The sequence below is a fragment of the Suillus bovinus genome (genome assembly GCF_016758785.1).
Source record: "Suillus bovinus strain UH-Sbo-P2 chromosome Unknown EDB93scaffold_96, whole genome shotgun sequence".
In the NCBI taxonomy this organism is placed as follows: Eukaryota; Fungi; Basidiomycota; class Agaricomycetes; order Boletales; family Suillaceae; genus Suillus; species Suillus bovinus.
The window spans coordinates 101,931-121,492 of record NW_024542152.1 but is presented as its reverse complement, the minus strand read 5'-3'; the positions used below and the strand labels follow the sequence as shown (position 1 = coordinate 121,492).

The 19,562-nt window shown below is 43.8% G+C and overlaps 4 protein-coding genes across 4 annotated transcripts; all 4 read right to left on the bottom strand.

Annotated features, from left to right (window-relative positions):
- Positions 1 to 220: 220 nt before the first annotated feature.
- Positions 221 to 1,148, bottom strand: EDB93DRAFT_1243162 (uncharacterized protein; the record flags this gene model as incomplete). Its single annotated transcript, XM_041452106.1, has 3 exons — positions 221 to 266; positions 397 to 767; positions 813 to 1,148. The coding sequence occupies 3 exons, from the start codon at positions 1,146 to 1,148 to the stop codon at positions 221 to 223; spliced, it is 753 nt and encodes a 250-aa protein (XP_041302454.1).
- A 5,494-nt stretch (positions 1,149 to 6,642) lies between these two features.
- Positions 6,643 to 6,990, bottom strand: EDB93DRAFT_1094385 (uncharacterized protein; the record flags this gene model as incomplete). The annotated part of the gene is made up of 1 exon (XM_041446588.1): positions 6,643 to 6,990. A coding segment is annotated over one exon (348 nt), but the record flags the coding sequence as incomplete, so codon positions are not given.
- Positions 6,991 to 8,953: 1,963 nt separating this feature from the next.
- EDB93DRAFT_1255574 (uncharacterized protein) lies at positions 8,954 to 9,985 on the bottom strand (the record flags this gene model as incomplete). Its single annotated transcript, XM_041453802.1, has 4 exons — positions 8,954 to 9,147; positions 9,199 to 9,358; positions 9,420 to 9,683; positions 9,785 to 9,985. The coding sequence occupies 4 exons, from the start codon at positions 9,983 to 9,985 to the stop codon at positions 8,954 to 8,956; spliced, it is 819 nt and encodes a 272-aa protein (XP_041302452.1).
- A 4,370-nt stretch (positions 9,986 to 14,355) lies between these two features.
- Positions 14,356 to 19,028, bottom strand: EDB93DRAFT_1311743 (putative atypical/PIKK/PI3K protein kinase; the record flags this gene model as incomplete). Its single annotated transcript, XM_041454842.1, has 15 exons — positions 14,356 to 14,556; positions 14,723 to 14,805; positions 15,789 to 16,218; positions 16,290 to 16,340; positions 16,392 to 16,537; positions 16,586 to 16,658; positions 16,709 to 16,990; positions 17,047 to 17,270; positions 17,344 to 17,428; positions 17,455 to 17,541; positions 17,597 to 17,717; positions 17,865 to 17,918; positions 18,115 to 18,201; positions 18,252 to 18,316; positions 18,924 to 19,028. The coding sequence occupies 15 exons, from the start codon at positions 19,026 to 19,028 to the stop codon at positions 14,356 to 14,358; spliced, it is 2,094 nt and encodes a 697-aa protein (XP_041302451.1).
- Positions 19,029 to 19,562: the final 534 nt, after the last annotated feature.

Below are 19,562 nucleotides of genomic sequence, written 5' to 3'. Positions count from 1 at the left end.
CCCATCTGTCAACATCGGGGATATACATAACATCGGCCCATAGTTTGCTGGCCTGTCTTATATGGGATATTATGTAGGTCGGGTGACCCGTATAATACGGAATTTGTCACTGAAGGGGCTCGCATGATGTCCGCCAGTGATTGGGGTCAGTTCGGACGTGATGTAAATGTGTATGTAGAGGGGGGTGGGGTTGCAATGTATGAATGAATTACGAATATATTTAGTTTTGAATCTTTGAGGTGAGTTTTGGAGGGGAAAGGACGTACCTAGATGAACAATTGTTGCATTCACAATTGGTTGAATATTGTTTCGCATGCTTCATTTAGCAGTTCTTGGTTGATCTTTGTGAGGCTCCAACTACTAGAGCTGCCGATGGCTAAGTGCCAGCATTTGCACTGTTGAGCTTGGTATAGGAGAAGTGCATGTTGCTTGTTGACATTGAAATCATGGCACCATCTGTGAGTCTGCAATGCAGACCAGAAAGCAATGTGCATTTCTACTCGGTTGTCTGGCCAGTCGTTGTCTTTCATGAGGGTGACCATGCGAGGTGCTGCTTCGTTGAACTGTTCCCAGGTGAGATTTTCATCTTTAATGACTTGGAGCTTTGGGTCTTTGGCTGCCCCAGCTGGTAACCACTTATGTAGAACATCAGTTGAAGGTAGCATTACAAGTGCATCTTTGTCTGCCGTGAAGGCTGACCGGGATGCTTCTTCGAGGCCCTTGTTAGTGAAGGAGAAAAGGTCACAGTACTCGCCAGCTTTTATCTTCTGTGAGGCATATTGACATGGGAGGATGATTGGATCTGAAGGGACTTCAATGTCTTTGATGGGGGCATATTTGGCCTTATTCTTCTTGCGTTCCTCCTTGATAGCTGCTTTTTGTTCTGCTTTTAGCGCTTGTTGGTGTTGTGCTTCTTCTTCTTCGGCTTCTCTTCGCTTGGCTTTGGCTTCTTGTGCTTCTCTTTCGAGTCTGGTAGTCCATTGCTGTTTGTGTACTTCATTTTGAATACACCAGATATTGGCTAAGATAAGCACTGCTTGTAAGTCATCAATGGCATTGTTGACAAGATGGGCTCTTGCTTCCGCATATTTGGGCAAATGGAAGTTGGGAGCGGCTGCGAGGTTTGGATCTGCCATAGGAAAAGGCATAGTAGGGAGTGTGATTTTTGCAAAGAAATGACAGGAAATGTACAGAACAATAATGAGGGACTACTACTGATGTAGGGACTGAAGAATTTGCTACTGACGTGGGTCAGAGCAAGGTGCAATGCGCTGCCTTAACTTACTCACACATAGATTAAATTCTGTGACTACCTCATGCCTCGGACGTCACAGAATACTAAATGCATGGACAGCTATAGAGTGCATAGTGGATAGAGGGCCCAGACTCCTCTGTGGGTGGACAGCTATATAGTACATACTATCGGTTATCACAACTTTGGTCAACCACTGGTTTGGACACTTGGTCAAGAAATGATTGAGATCCTTTTTCAGGTGTGACAGAGCCAAAGGTCACATCTGCTTGTCACCAAGCTGAGTCTGCTGTAGTGGAGTTTTAGATCTGCTGAACCACTCACCATCGGCAGATTTGTGCAGTGCATGGGGCAAGGGTGCCCATTCCTCAACTCTAAGCAAAACCATCCAATGCGAGTTGTGGATTCAAGAAGCCCTTACTGGAGTTCAAGAAGGAACATATAAGAGCTATAGGGCAGCAGTGAAGGCTCACCAGGTGAGTCTGGATAATCTGTGCTTCAATAAACTGGCATATTTAATAGGGCCTCGCGTCTTTTGTTTAGGTTTCTTTCCAGACACTACATGACTGTGCAACTGGGCGCCACCAATCAATTCAAAGTGCTGCCAGGAAGTGCTGACTGTTAAGCCCATCACAGGAAGCTGCATTGCTGGATTGGTGCCACCTCAACTCAAGTTTTACCACTCCTCTCCATGCTCATGCTTTCCGGACTTGTGTGTTTGAGATATGCCATAGACACCCTGGCCTTAATTGGGTATGCCATTTCCTACATCATAATCCTTGTCTCGTCATGACAAAACCATGAGGACAGTGAAGATCAACCAAAATGCAGTCATGAAATATTTTGATGCTTCACTTTCTTCATACAAGCTTAAGGACGATTTTCTCACTATTGCGCAAGCTCTCGGACTCGCTGTCGAAAAAAGGACACAATTGCTTCACTGACTAATAAAATCAGGATGCACACCTTTACGAGCACCCAGCGCTGGCAGACAATTCATGTTTTTCTGCATTGTTTCAAGTTGGAGGTGCAAAATGTCGCACACATTCAAAATACATCCCACTCAGCAAGGACTCCGCTCCTAATATTAACACTGCTAAGTGGTAGTCATTCAGTGTCATCCCCTGCACAACATTTTGGCTTCAGCTCATTGCTCCCAGTCTCATGGCCACCTGCAGGACTCGAAACACACATTGTGTACTCCTCCTTCAAGCTTACAATATCATATACACTCATCAGCTAATATCATGTCGTATGGATCTTACGCACCAGTGGCACATACTTACTCTTTTGCAGCACCTTATTTTGTACCACAATGTCCCAGTCATAGTTCCTACAGCCCTCATAAATTTGTACCTCTTCATAATGCACATTCAATAAAACATTTTTAACTGTTTAACTTTTAATTAGAGTAATGAACACTGTGAGGCCTGTGCACTTGAAGGCGCTGATACTGGATGGCAAGCAGAGCTTGTTTTGGCGGATGTGACATTGTGTGACTGTCTGAACTAGTGGTGACCAAAGTTGTGATAACTGATAGTAGTTGTATATGGGCCCACACACAGTGGGAGTCCTGGGAGTCCTGGACTCCCATCATGTATGGACAGCTCATGCTTGGACAGCTATAGAGGGCATCACAGAGCAGATGGTAAGAAATTCAACAATAATATTGTTGAAACTCTATATTATATCTCTGTATTGCATAAACAAAGAGCGAAGTCTGTGAACTGTATCCAGCATGCCCTCTATAGTTGTCCATGCATGATGGGAGTCCGACTCCCACTGTGTGTGCCCATCATACACTATCCATGTACCCTATATAGGATATAGTGTATGGGCCAACACAGTGGGAGTCTGGACTCCCATCAGCTGATAACTATAGAACATCACATCACATAACATAACATAACATAACATAGCAGAGCAGATAGTAAGCCCTCACACAACAGGAGTCCTGTAGTTCATGGGAAATGGAGCCCAAACACAGAGGGAGTCCTGGACTCCCAAATCAAACCAGGATATAATGAAAGAAATTGAGACAAAATGGATCCTAGGTGGATCCTAGGGGTAACCAAAGCTAGCGCTAAACTGGGGTGTTTCCCTTGTTGATTGTAGTTTAGCGTATCTTGTTGTAGTCTTTTTTGTCTTGTATTTCTCTTGTCATCGTAGTGAGGTGTATCTTGTTGTTTGCTTGTTCTCTCTGATCCGCTGTTGCCCTTATTGTTGTGGTCTCGACTATTGTTTCACTTGACCTTATCCTTGTCTGGAGCGATTAATGGACGAAGGTCAGAACCTTGTTTTGATTTTTCTTGATTTTTCCTTGATCTGATGTGTGGCCTGAGGCAAAAACCTTGTTTGGGCTTTGCTTGACTTTGCTTGATTTTTGCTTGATTTTGCTTGATCTGAAGTGTGAGCAAAAGGCGAAAACCTGGTCAGGACTGGGCTTGACTTTGCTTGATTTTTGCTATTTTTTTGCTTGATCTTGAGGCATGGCATGAGGCAAAATTCTTGTTTGGACTAGGCTCGACTTTGCTTGATTTTTGCTTGATCTGAGGCCTAAATTTGGGCAAAAACCTCGTCGGGACTGGACTGGACTTTGCTTTGGATTGCATTGGTATTGCATTGCCTGATTTTTGAAAATAAGCTGACACCTGCTTATTTCTGTTGTCTAGATCTCTTGACCTTCATTTCATAGTCTTGCCTTGACTGTGCATGTCTGTGCTTGCTTGTTTTCTTTCTATTGTCTAGATTGCTCCAGGTCAAAGCCTCGTTCAGACTTTGCTTGATTTTTGCTATTTTGTTGCTATTGTGTTGCTTTATTTCGCTTGATCTGAAACATAAGGGAAGGCTGAAAACCTTGTCAGGACTGGGCTGGATTTTGCTTGATCTTGAGGTGTAGGGTGAGGCGAAAACCTCTTCAGGATTGGGCTTGACTTTGCTTGATTTTTGCTTGATCTGAGGTGTAGCTTGAGGCGAAAACCTCATTCGGACTTGGCTTGATTTTGCGTGATTTTTGCCATTGCATGGCTTGATCTGAGGCGTAGCTTTAGGTGAAAACCTAGTTTGAACTTGGCTTGATTTTGCGTGATTTTTGCTATTTTTTTGCTATTGTGGTGTCTTGCTGAGCTGACTGACCAAGAACCGAGACACCGAGAGAATACATTTTTATACGAGACAATGAGAAACCTATCTTTAGTGGGTGGGGGTGGGGGGAATCTAACGTATGATTGCCCTGCTTATCCTTATCCTTGACTATTGTATTGTTATCGTAAGTTATCATATCATGGTGTACCCTATTCCTTTGCTATTGTGGTGTCTTGCTAAGTTTGACTGACTCAATGTTACCACTTACAAAATGGGTGCATTCAGCCACATTAGCTCTAACATTAGCATTGATATTATTATCAGTAAACAGTTTGATAACTCTCACCAGTGATGGAATATACCAACTTCTTGGCCAACTGTAACCACCAAGAACCCTTTAGGTTCTAAATCAGCACATGGAAGTGCAATGTCACTGGGTTTTGGGACTTGTATGGCTGGCAATGAAGGAAGCATGACATCCATAAATAATTATACATGTGATGGTGGACTCGAAGGTATGTGAGCTAGAAGATAGATTAGGTGCGGGAATGCTTTGACTGATATGCGAGGAGTTTGTATGGGATGCTTTGGACAGGGTGATAGCCTCTTTGTTAGTCTTGCACTTCCACATAATGGTGTCCAATGCTGAACCTGTTTGAAAACATAAGTCTTTAGTTGACAAACTTGACCGGTGCCATTGTTATACCCTTCTGGTTGTTCCATGTATACTTCCTCTTTTAGTATACCATTAAGGTATGTTCCTTTACATCCATTTGCTCTATCTCCCAGTCAAGGATAGCAGCTGATGTCATAACAGATTGTATCGTCTCTAGACAAATGACTGGTGAGAAAGTATCTGTATAGTCCATACCAGATATCTGTGAGTACCCTTTTGCTATCAATCTTGCCTTATATTTGACAACTTCGCCCTCTTTATTGGTCTTTTTAACCAGAATCCACTTATTCCTGACAATCTTTAGATCCTTGGGAGGGTCTACAAGTTCCCAGGTGCCTATTTCTTGTAATTGGGTAAGTTCCGCATTTATGGCTTGTTTCCACTTGTCTCAGTCTGCTGATTTATGTGTGTCTTTCAGCGTATGTGTTCTATAGGATTGAAGCCTCCATTTTCAGCAACAGTTACCATTATGATATCAGCTTCAGTCTGGTTTAGTTTTATCTCCTCATATCTGCTTTTGTGGTTGAGGTAAGCCCATTCTTTTTCTGGATCATTTAACTTACAGTAGTCTTGTTTGACTACCTTTCTTTTCATTCTTCTAGGCAGATTATTGTTTGATGGACGCATCCATCTTCTCTCTGAGAAAGTAGTATTTTCACTCCTTCTCTCTTTAATTATTGGTATGTTGCTATCTATCATGGGCTCATTCTCATTTGTGAGTGGTTTTTTTAGGTGTATGCATGTCAGCTCCCTCTGATAGCTGCATGTCTATACTCCCTATCTTCCCCTTGCACTGCACATCAGGTGTTTTTCTGGGAAGTTCATTTTGTAGGAATTGATAGTTCCTACTTATTTGGACTTGATATAATCGAGCATCATAATATCTCACTGCCCTCAGTCCATCTTTGTATCCTATGAAGATATGTTTCACTGACTTTGACTTCATCTTAGATGGTTTTGTACCTTTCTGCAATATATATACAGGTGTACCAAACTTACTAAGGTGAGATATGTTTGGTTTTTTACCACTCCATAATTACTCAGGAGTTGTGCCTTCTAGTGCTCGCGTCAGCACGTGATTTCATAGATAGGCAGCATGTGCCACTGCCTCTGCCCATAAGAATTCAGGTAAGTCTCTGGCTATTATCATCGCACGAGCTAATTTAGTTAGAGTTCAGTTGAATCTCTCAGAGATGACATTTTGCTCTGGTGAGTATGGGGCAGTCATCTGGATTTCAATCCCTCTATCTTTACACCATGTAAGTAGCTTATTATTGATGTATTCTTTGCCATTATCAACACGAATCTTTCTAGATCCATTCTCCTAGCGTCTTTCAAGGTAGGTAAGGTGTTGTTTTATTTTAGCAGTTGCCTCATTCTTATATTTCAGGAATATGACACTGACTCTTTGTGAGCAGTCATCAATAAATGAAATATAGTATTTAGCTCCGCCTATTGATTCTACCCTTGCCTGTCCCCAAAGATCACTGTGAGTTAGTTTTCCAGGATTCTTGCTTCACTCATCAATACTGTCAGGAAACGGTTTGTGTACCTGCTTAGCTTATATACAAGCTTCACAGTCTATTATAGATGAGTTGATTTCAACTTCTAACCCACCTACAAGTTTTTCCTAACACAAATGTTTTAGCCCACTACACATGATATGTCCGTACCTTTGATGCCATGTCATCCAATCTGTTTTTAATCTTTCCTGTGTAGTTTGTACTCGGGTCTTTGAATATAATTGTGCCTGTGTATCTAACTTATATAGGCCTTTGGTCATATGACCTTTTATCATGGTACATCCTCCTTTTAATTGTAAGGTGACTTGACCATTTTCCATTAGCACTTTTCCTCCTTCATTATCTAAACTTGTGATTGATATGAGGTTATTAGCACTCGGGACATATAAGACATTCGTAAGTTTAGCTCTGATTTGTTGGTTACCTAATGTACTAACAAGTTCTATTGTACCTTTCCTGAGCGCTTTTAGGGACTTGTTTCCAATTCCCAACACTCAGTGCTCCTTCAGTGGTACATAATTGGTCAACACTAATCAAATCTTTGTTATGTGGGATGATAATCTCAAATCAGCAAACCAATCATACCAGGCAAGTTTCTCAGATTTGTCTTCACCTACATTTATATTTTCAGTATCTTTGACTACTTCAGTAAGGTCTTTGGCAAGTTTTAATGTACTGGCCATATAGGCCACGTCATCTATGGCCTCATCCTCCTCTTCCATAAGCACTTCCTGGACAAGCAGCACCTTATCCTTCTTCAAGCACTTTTTAGTGGATGGTCCCTGACCTGCTTTGCCTCCTCCTGTAGCCCAACAGTCCTTATGCTCATGTCTGGTTTTACCGCAATTAGAGCATTTCTTAGACTTGTGCCAATAATCTTCTTTGGTATGTCTGATCTTTTTACACACCTTGCACTTCTTTGTATTTCCATCTTTCTTCTCAACACACTTTCGCTTTTTAGGTCCTTTCACTACTATCTTGCTCTCAGTGAACTCCAACTCTCTTTCTTTTTGACGACAGTCTTCTTCAAGAATCATCACAATGAGCTTGTGTGATGTCATAGTAGGATTACTTTGGTGTATCACGACCAATGTTTCCCAGCTTGGTGGTAATGACCCCATTAAAATAGTGTGGAAATCCATATCTGGCACTACACTTCCCATTAAATGGAGATTTTCCTGGATTTGCTTAAGCTCAACAATATGGGTAGGAATATCTTTGGTTTCTGAAGCAAAAGTTTGGTACAATTTATGCCTCCAGGTGTAGATACCTTGCTGACCTTGAGATTCTTTGACAGGTTTCAGCTGGTCCCACATTTCCTTGGCTGTATTTGCACCGGTAAGGTGAACCATTTGTGTGTCGCTTATAAGCAACACTATCACGGTTCTTGCATAATCAGTATTCACGAGAGTCACGGCTCCTACAAGGAGCCATCTCAGATATGGCACTCACAGCCGAGATATAAGTGGTGCCTAATTAATACTGTTGCATTGAGGGCTCATCATAGACACAGCTCCCATCAGGAGCCGGTTAAATCACTGGTAATGTATCAATGACCATTTGCACACATAATCAGTGTTTACCAGAGTCACGGTCCCTATAGGGAGCCGTCTGTCATTGGTGCCTTGCAGACTTGATTGCAACTGAACCAACCAACCAACCGATGCCAGAAGACGTACAGTCCCCATTGGGAGCCGTCCTGCATGCCAGGGGTGGGGGACTGTCCATACAAGGTAACCCAATGGTAGTAACACATACATGCACCAGCAAAGCAGATGGCTCCCAATGGGGACTGTCCCGTCCTATGTGCACAGTTTTGATAGAAACTGGTCATGTACAGACGCCCTCTGGAGAGACGGCTCCCAATGGGGACTGTCCATGGTGGAACCACTGGGTGGATTATAACACTACTCACAAATATATTAAGGGGACCGTCTGTCTCATGGCATCGGTTCAAAAGCATCCAAATATATATGCTCACTACTATGGAGGATTAAATAGAGTTTGTTAGCACCCTGAATAATACATTGATGAGGTTAAGTTTATAAGATTTTTAATTATTAATGTGCCATTGTCTGGCATGAGACCGCTCTATCACACAAATATTTTGAGCCAAAAATGTGCTGATACATAATATGAGTCTTCCTAATGTAAGTCTACTACTGATTTCATTTGTCTAGTGGCAGTGGCAGCGCTTGTTTACAATGTGTCCGAAGTATTCATCAATCTCGTCCACTTCCGTTTTCATCCCATCAATCACCCTCCTTATCAACTCCATAGACTGTTTTCATGCCACTGATACTACCTGGCCAGAAAGGCAATGTCTTGGTCTTTATCACTCTCACTTTCTTCTTCTTTGATCTCAGTGGCCTTCCTCTTGTGAATGGTAGGCACCTCGACATACACACGCCGGGCAGGTCAGGGCCCTGGAGCTGGCCATGGAATTTCCAGAGCGACGGTTGGCACATCTTCAACCCGACTCTTACCCTTAGCAGCCATGGGAGCCGGCCGTGCTTGGGGCAGAGGGCTAGCAGTGGTGGATGAGGAATCCAGGATGGACTTAGAAGCGGAAGTGGGTTTGGTAGGTGGGGTTTGCTTTTTCTTTCCTTTGCCTTTATCTGGAATCAGCGCTGGTAATACAAGAACGATACAATAAAGCTCACCAGCCACAAGAGAGCATGCGGCCTTGAGTCGCTTACAATTTGTGCACACAATGCCAATGGGAACCCTGTAGCAGGTGCAACTGGCTGTCACACATCTTTCATATGGAACTGCATTGACCGGCTTTTGCGCGACGCTCATGCGCGGGGTCTGGACCTCCTTCTAGAACCATGAATGATTGTATCAATGTCAAGATGAGGGTAGAGATGTCAGGGAGCCTTACCTTTTTGACAACCTGCTCTGCTATTTTGATGGGCACAGCGGGTGTCTCAACATTGGCCTCAGACTCAACATGTCTTGTGTTGGTCCTTGCACGATAAATGTGCCTCAATCTCTTTATCAGGGCCTCCTCTTTCTCTTGCTCTTCCTCATAATCTCCATCTTTCTCCATCTGATCCTCCTCCAATTCCTCCTCCACTTCGGCATCCTTACTATCCTTCTCCAGCTGCTCTCTGGAAATGTTCTCGGCCACTGGAACGGCCTGCTCCTGCCACAGCCTCCTTTATCGTGCTGACTTGGCATTGGAGAGTGTCGTAAATTTGCTTGCCGGTCGGCATGAGTTTAGTGTGAATGAGTTGAGGGACGCACCATGAAACATGTCCACTGCTGGCACCAATCTTCCTTCTTGACGAAGAGAGTGTCATCGTCTTCAGAAGGAGCCAATTCCATCATCGCGTGGAGATCCACATGCAATGTGTCTACTTCGCGTGTGAGGGTAAGAATGTATTCGGCTTCCACGGTTGGGTCAGGATGAGCAAAAATACTGTGATTGACTGGTTGCATAGACATTGTAAGATTCAGATGATGGATATTGAGGAAAAAGAGGCGAAAGAAGATCAGTGGGCAAGTTATAGTGAGCCGCGATTCTGTGGCCGTGTGCCACCCATTGTTCCACAATGATCAAACCACAACCACAGCTACGCAGTCACATGTATTCACGTTCACAAAAAAATTGGCAAAGTCTGATATCTGCAGTGGACAATTCATGTATGACTGTTACGACTTGGATGGTATCTGTTGGCGACGCTCAAACAGAGCGTGTGTCGTCAACAGTCGAGGACGTCCTTGGGCTAGCCCAAGGTTAGGGGTCTTACTTGGCGACATGTCGGCAAGTAAGATTTGACGCCTATGTCCAAATCGGGTAGCTTACGTAAGGCGGATGCCGAACGATGAGCTGTATCTGCCAAGACTTACGACACCCGAAGGTTAATCGTAAGGATCGTCGTCAATTAGAAGGACAGAAGTCCGACTAGTTAACAGGGGCTTTGCTCGTCGACGAAGTCGATGAGTAAAGGTCGAGACTATAGGCTTATCCGCGAAGAGCAGATAAGAAGATAGAATATAGGCTGCTGGCAAGGCAGAAGGATCACTCTGGTGAGAGTAGGAGGTCAAGAACCAAGTAGATTCAAGTTAGGGAATATGTTACATGGTAGCGAGTTTATATAGAGGACTGGACGTGTATTAGTGGATGATAACTCATACTACCAAGAGAAGTAAACGGTAAAGGGTATGACCATAATAGGAAGGCACATTCGAGGTGAGACACAGGCGAGTCCTGAACGTGCAGATAAGAAGTGAGTCAAAGATCAGAATAAGAAGTGAAACGCGCAGGGGCACGATCGTGCAACTGCGGAACTAAGTATAAGTTGCATGTGCAACTGCGCATCGAGTCAGAGATCAAGAAAGGGAATAGGGCAAAAGGGATGCGTCATGCATCATATCATAGGTTACCGTCCGGACGGTAAGGGCAAAGGGGACTGTCCGCAGGATCAGTCAGGTGGTGGAACGGAGCATGGGTATGCTTCGTCAGCGAAAGGATCCGGCCAGATGTACTGGCTCTGCTGAAGCGACAGGTAGAGGGCGAAAGGGAATGCGAGGATGACGAGGATAACAAGGGTGAGGTCGGGGTAAGGGTATGACGCGAGGGCTGATACGAGGAGGATTAGGAAAAAAATGGTAGGGGCCCAAGCATCTAGATGTTCTTGTAACAATGACAGTAATTTTGTAGGTCAATAAGATAAGTAGACATATATGTGCCTGATAAGATGCCGTGTCTTAATTGATCCTTTTGGCTACCGGTGAAATGATCATGAGTAAAATGAGCCTATGCACGTCGGCACACTACCATATACACTGACCGGCCCCCAATGGGAGCCATGTCTGTGATGTAGTATTAATTGGGCACAGCTTACATCTCAACTGTGAGTAAGAGACGGCAGATGGACTATGCGAGATGGCTCTCTGTAGGGACCATGACTCTGGTGAACACTGATTATGTGTGCACAGACGTTGGCACATTACCTGTTATCCAACCGGCTCCCAATCGGAGCCGTGTCTGTGATGGGCATTCATGCAACAGTATTAACAACAGTAACAGTAGTAATTGATTGAGTAAGAGACGCAGATGAACTATGTGACACGGCTCTCTGTAGGGACCGTGACTCTGGTGAACACTGATTATGTGTGCATAGATATTGGCACACTACCTGTTATCCAACCGGCTCCCAATCGGAGCCGTGTCTGTGATGGGCACTCATGCGACAGTATTAGCAGTAACAACAAACAACAACAACAACAACAACAACAACAACAACAGTAACAGTAGTGATTGATAACAAGCAGTGTGAGTGAAAACCATACTGCCAATATTTTATTTTATGCACAGAATGTCTTGAATAAGAATAAGCTGATGCATCTTTTTGACTTCACACAACTAACCAACCAACAAAAATAAACTGGAATACAGGCTATTTTTGACACTACTTTGTATAGGTGGTTAGTAATTATAATAGCTTGCTATAATTTATCATTTTCGGGTCATTTACCTGATGCCTGTCATTAACATGGACATCCATTCAGACCTTTTCTGCCTCTCCTGCGATCACGCTCCACCAGGATAAGGAATGCTCATGCTAAATCAGCTGGAGGTGAGTTTTTCATGTTTGCGTTAATTCATGTCTTCTTAACCAACCATGTCCGGTGCTCACACCAGCTTGAAGGTCTCCAGATAGTGTCTGAGTCATGTGGGGCTTCTGACACTATAGGGATGGGGTAAATTGAAAGACTCGCATGCCGCAGTAAAGATAGGGACTTGGGGGTAGTTGCGGTGTAGACTGAAAATGAGCCCAGCCTAGCCTACCTCAGGCCCCTTACCTGCAAGTGCAGGGTGGTTAATTGGTTGGTTGGTTGGATATTCTTTGCAAACAGATTACATTACTTGTCATTACATAATTGTGTAGAAAAACCTAGTCAAACTCTGTAGCAGTCAATTCTGATATGTTTCATGTATGCTGCAACTGAGTCTAATCATTATGAGGACATTGATGGTGAGGAAAGGAGAATAATGGCTACACTGGTATCACACTGCATGGCACTCATACTAAGCTTGCAGTAAACAACCTTTTCAAGCTGGCACTGCAAAGACAGTTCACTACCCAGGAGGAGCACCTGCCAATCTCCTACGCTGTATTTACTCTCAGACTGGCTGAACATGCCGGGGACATCACAAGGAGAGCTCATGAGAGGATGGAAAATGGCTGCAAGGAAACCACAAATACTGAAACAATTCACTCCATACTTGAAGCCTTTGAAGAACATTGGGGTTTGGTTGACTCGAAACACAAGGCTTGAAGCCGAGTGGTCACATTATTATAGAAGGAACGTGAGCACCCTATCATGGTTTCATGACATCGACATCGTGGCAAAACTGGGCCAGTGCCTGGAGGCCTGGACATCACCCATCCCTCAGTCCACTTTGATGGTCTACTGCCCAATGGTACTTGCTTTGCCCCCTCTGCCCCTTGACTCTCATGCACACATGTGGACTCACTCCCAATTATTCTCAGCCCTTGTTCACATTAAAATCCATGTTCGATCACTAGGACCCTTGTACCTAGTGTCCCGATACAATACAAGGGTTAGAAAACTTACAGTAGTTGTCAAACTGTAAGATGAAAAGCTCAGTCCATCCTGTTCCATTCAAAGCCAGTGTCGGGTTGTTGCAGCAGCTTGCCAGCATGAATAAGAGAGCTGTTTTTCATTCAAAAGATCCATGTCCTACATGAATTGTTCATTATGTGACGGCAGTGGGGGCATCAGTGGAGACTTACAATGGACTCATTGGGCTTGAACTACAAATTTGAGTTATAGCACCAGAGCTGAACTTTCTGTTTCGCTTATTGGACCCCTGGCTCGGTTTCCTTGCCCAAAGACTTTATGCATGGAATCATAAAGAGCACAATTTTCTGAAAACAGTGAGTCACTATAGAAGCCATGTCTGTAGCCTAGAGTGAACTCACAATACTCGAACCCACAGCAACACCCAAGTTTAGAGTCAGTGTATCCTTCATGGATACCGTAACTGCAGTGCATGTTCTGCTGCATTGCCGACAATTGGGAGTAAATAACACCAACGAACTCCTTGTTGATCAACCCAGATGATGTCAAGCCATTAATTGAGTTGACGAGAAACTCTGCAGTAACAGCAACCAACTAAAGCAAAAAAATTAAGAACTTAGTGTGACTATCACAGTGAGGATGCACCGCAGTTACGACAACCAAAAGCCAAAAGCCAAAAGCCAAAGGTGCACAGCGAGGTTCATCAATGGTTGCTCAGGCGCCTCAGTCTCTATTGATGCAATGGAATGGTTCCCAGGTTCTACATCAGGGTTGGCGCCTGTAGGGTGGGACAATGTTGCGGCTGCCTCTCCACCATGTGCTGGAGTCAGGGAAGACACTGTTTTGGCATCTGTGATATTCCTCCGTGCCCTGTGCAACCAAAATGGATTCTGGCCCTCGTACTCCTTGGTTGGTTGCATATCTTCATTATTATCGTCGTAGAGGGCTTGTGCGAAAATAACTGGAAAACCAAATACGAGGCGTAGACTGCCAGTGGATGATTGGAATGGGTTTAGTCAACTGCCAAGAAAATCATATTGTTCACCTACTGAAAAGGAAAATAATCGCAACCTATAGGGAATGTAAGACCAAACTTATTACGAACAATAATCCACACACCCCATGGCTAGTTTTCAATATGTTGTAATTGGTCGACAATTCGCTATATTGTGGTTGACCCTGCAGAGCCATGTGAAAAGCCCCAGGTAACAGAACAGCAATCATGCTGATGGTCAGTAATGATGAATTGAGTTATACAGTGCCTAAGCCATAGACGTATGCATCAACAGTCTGGACCAACTCAGAACAAGGAACTGCATACTTTGACCAAATCCTTGTTCCGAAAAGCAGAGACCACCAGCAAAGAAACACATGCCCAGTACCAGCGCTATGTACACATTAATTGATTTCACCACAGTAAACCTAAGCACATACAGAGATTGCTCAGGATAGAGAGCCCACCACTATAAAAAAAACCACGTGTCAGGGTTGAGGCAAAGTACAAAAGAGTAAAGCTATGGGACACATACAGGACGACTGAATGATTATAAGCTGACACTTCGCAAGTGCGATGATCTAAAATGGGTCAATTGGTTGTCATACAGGCTGCTGGAAAATAGCACGACATACTGATACGATGAGTTTGACGCTGTGGATAAAAGGAAAAAGGTGAGAAAGTGATCTACTGAGAAAAAACTTACTGACACATTTCCCTATTAGCCATCAAAATTCAGCGGGGCAAAAGACTGAAACATGAACTACTGACTAATGTAGCGTTGAGAAGACCAGCTAGAGTTTGGCCAACTTGTAGTGACAGATTGTCAGTCGCAAAGGCGAGGAGCTGCGAAAACATCAAACAGGCTGAAAAGTGAATCTAGGTTACCTTGGCCAGCGGTATGATAGCCAGAAATGTAACTAGAACAATGTATAAGGTTGGTTACAGTAAAGATTAGATCACATACTTACAAACGAATATAAGAGTGTACTGATTGGGAAGAGCAAAGTTTATAGCCCACTTCAAACACCATACATTAGATGGTTGAAGCAAAGACAGAAAGAAACATACAGATATCAGGATAAAGACCAACAAAAGATTGAGCCCTAGAAGACAATATCAACGAAGTCCATTGGTTACAAGCAAGTCATTTCACACGAAGCACAAACAATTGCTTGAATGCTTCTCCATACGGTGGGGGCCCTGGCTATTGGTTTTTTCAGTCGCGCCACTAGACATTTAAAAACTTCAAGACATTATATATATATTGCAGCCCTGACTGTGTTGTAAATGATCAGGTCCAACACATCACAAGGCAATACTGACAAAAATACCTTGAAATCTTTAGATTCCAGTAGCTCTTTCAAATTATTGAGTACGGTTTCCCTATTTGCGATGCTAGTAAGCAACAAGACTTTAAGATCAATGAGAGCATGTAGTAAATTCCTCCCGTCTAAAAACATGTCAAAAAGAATTCATAATAGCAACAAGCAAATCTTACATCAATAAAATCATGAAGGAGAGTCTCAGAGACGCCCTTATCCTCAGCAACCCTTATAGTGTATGTCTTGAGTCGTTTTGACTCTCTGGGCGTAAGCAGAAGTGGGTTACTACCGTCAGCACTAGATGACCTTCGACAACGCATGCCTGCACTGATAGGCTCATCCAGCGAGTCAGCAGGTGAATGAGAACGTAAGGCACCATGAGTATAAACGCTCAATAAGAACATCGGCTCGACCCCATACGTTCCAATGCCACCCTCATGTGGATTATTCGCTCTCAAATAGTTGAAGAGCATCCCATTCTCACTGATAATTGCTGTGATAGTCTTGCTGGGGATAAACTGTGCCATACCCTGCAATGGCCCAGTCACCAGCACATCATAAGGAATGAGCTTCAGATCCAAATTCTCCTTCCTGAGCGACTGATCCATGAGTGTGAACAACTGGGGGACAAGCTGGACCTGGCACATGTCATCACCATATTTGAAAATCACAGGATTCTCTGTGCCATCAGAACACTGGAAATATAACAAGAAGGGGTAGAGATTCAACTTGAAGACTGGCGGCAGAGGCAGAGGAGGGATGTTGACGAGCCCATTCTTGGAGTCATTGATGAAGGTGTGGAGTTTCTCGATTTTTTTTTGGGTCATGGGTCTTAAGAAGTGCACAGTTCCTTGGCTCATTTGGTGAGGGTCTCGACAAGGATGCCTTGGCGTCGCATGAGCTCACGGCATTCACTGCCATCCTCAGACTAATAAACTGTTTTATCAGCGAGGGTGGACATGGGTAAGAATCTGATTACCTCCAAAATCTTGCTCAGAAACTTGAACACCACTCGCCCGTACATTTTTGCCACAACCCTATCCTCCAGCTCCACTTCTACTATAAGATACCAATACAGCTGGTTACCCAGTATATGGTTTTGTACTCCATGTACGATCAAAAAGTCTGTCAGGCCACTATCATCATAAGATATTGCACTTGTTGTGGATCAACTCAAGCGCTGTTCGCTAGCGGCACTTTCAAACTTGAGCGCCTGTATGAGTTGCAAGAGATACAACAAAAGCTCCTGCTAAGATCATCAGCGCCGCAATCATGTAGGCAAAGGAAATGTTTGACTTCATCATCTGCACGGATAAGTTGCTGTACTGCAAACACTCTTACTCTCGAGTTCCCGGTCCCTGGTCCGAGGAGCTCCAATGGATCATTTGTGTCAACCTCTGTCCACATTGGCAGTAGCTCCTCCACTGCTTGCTTCACTTCTGAAGGATTGCGCCAAGTGACAGACTTGAGGAAATTGGTAAGCCCGCGCTTGTCCCATGTGAGGTAGAAATGAAACTTCCAGATGAGGTCTTTCTCCTCAGAGTTGAGAGGCTGGGAGGGTGCATAATTGAGTATTTCCTACAAATGGCATGTGAGGAAATCAACAGTACATATTGAGTTGATATTTTGCACACATTAAGTTCATCTCTGAGCTTGGCATTTGGCTTGAGCTCTCTGTTGTATGGCCTACTTTGGTGACTCCATACGAGCTGGTGATGCTTGTCCTCCACAGGGCTTTCGTGTGAAATCTCGGGGTCAAGGATGGCCCAGAGGTGTGGATCTGACTGGGAAGTACAGGTGTGAGAGGTGTCTGACCTGCAGCTGGAGGTGCAAGTGGTATTGTTGTCTGATTCTGGGCCTCCTACAGAAAGTCAAACTGTGAAGGAAACTACATTCAAGAAAGAGACACTGACAGCCTTGCTGAATATCACAGGGAAAGTCAAATCGTGGAAGGTCGACATAAAGGTACATATTCTGACTTCTGTCTCTGCCTTCAATCCTCTTTGAGTCTTTGTGCTTGTATTTAATTGAAGAAGACTTACGGCATGTATATCTTCCATCTTTCTGAAAGCCATGTTGTCTAACCAATCTGACTTTAGCAAGTCGCCACATTCGTATTTCTTCACAAGCTGAGGGAAAGGCAAGCAATGAGCGAGCATATCAGGGCGCTGTGGCACTGCCTACCTTCTCTAAACGACCCATTTCATCCCTAATGCCAAGTTTACTGGGAGTTTCGGTCTGCATGGAGCTGTCCGCTTCTTCACACACCCAAAGCAATAAGCAGTGTTTTCCCCGACACAATGTCCTGATGTGGTGACCGTATGATAAGCATTGTTATGTAATGTAAATATACCTGATGAACCATTTCTTTCCAAACATCCTAAACATTGAGCCGCCAACGGGCAGCGCTGTGCGTGGAGCCCCGATATCCCATACAGTAAATGTTATTTACAAACTTGATGGGAGGTCGCAGTACCGAATGGGTAATGTTATCCATTCGTTCCACCTATATAAGTAGTGAGCTCAAAAGAAATAAGGGTGAAATAAGGCGTACATGTAGTTGTTCTTGAAAGCTTTGAAGGGAGTGCGGAAGGGTATGGTCAGTGGCTTGTTATCCACCAGGAGCTGGCAGGAGACATAGAGGTCTGAGAAAGCCCTGACATTTGCAATATAGAGAAGTTAAATATCAGAGAAAAATGCACGAAGATTGTGAACCATGAAATCTCAGTTCTGGGTTCTCAAGTAGCTTTGAAACAGACAGTTGTGGTATTGATCCCTCTAACTGAGAACTGGTGTTGAGTGTGGGCAAGTAGCCTGCAAAATGAGTAATAGTGCATACATGTGAAAAATGACAGGGAGCTTGAGATCAGAGAGCTTTGCGAAAGTGAAGTCGTCTCGATTGTCCTTGTTGATTGGAAGAAATGCTGACTGTGACATAAGTACTACTAATGATCTAAGGTAAGCGAATGCATCAAACATTACGTGACTGTCACATGACAGACACAACTCATGTCGAGGGGAAAGAAAACATCGCTTCAAAGACCAATGCTTAATTTGTGTGGTCGACATCTAGAAAGTGTGGTTCAGAAAGATTCCATCTCCCAAAATAATTGTCTTGGAATGTTAAAATGTTAATTGGTGCGTACAATATGTGCAATATACGCTATGTTAGAATCCCCGAGTCCGTGATATAATACGTGTCTTCCAAGTCCGAGCTACTTCAAGAGGCAAGGACGAATGTAGAAAGTAGTATGCACTGTGTCGACTGTAACATTGACAGTGATATGATACAAATGAGGGGCAAAAGCAAAGAAAGCAAGTGCGGGAGGGACGACAGCGATGGTTAGTACAATGGATATTAATAAGCATGAAAACCAGCAAATCAGACATTCCGCATCATGATAAGCTTGCCTTGTCATCAGCATTTTTTTCGCTGCAATGAGAACTAATGGACTCCTGTATAATCCGTAAGATCGGGGGACATCTTCAACACCATATGACATGAACCCACCAGGTTCTGGTCCAATTTGCATGCTTCCTCAATTTCACTACCCCGACCGGTCTCTCCCTGGCGCAAAAAGCTCAATGACTGCTGTGTCCGAGGATGATAATACATTAGTGTTGGATCACTGAGTCTCAAGGTGTGTGCTCACTGTCTTTATGTCGCGAAAACGGAGCTGACCTGGGAAAGGATCATTTTGAGATTCATGTCGATCAGACAAGGTCTCTTCTTCATTGAGACCGACACCGTGTTTGACTTCCCGGGTATTCAAGCTGCGAAAAAATGAGAACAAGTGTATGATGAGATGTTAGGTGAATGACTCACAGTCCCAGGACAGCATTGGTGTAAACTATGATCTACTATGAGCCTGTGCACAAGGTGAGTGGATGGTGAAAACTCACCCCTGGGTGCCACCATCTGGACTGCTATCCAGTATGGTTTTCCTGGTAAAGCAACAAACTATACAGATGAGCTATAAAGGTATGCTGACCAAGTATCCACATACTGTGCCAAGATACATTAGATGAATAATGCTGAAAAACATGGTTAGGCTGCAAAACCCAAATGTGGAGTAAACCCACACAAATCCTAGGCCATGGCAAACAAACAGCATGACAAGGTTTTCAAACACTCCCTCAGGCCTGAAAA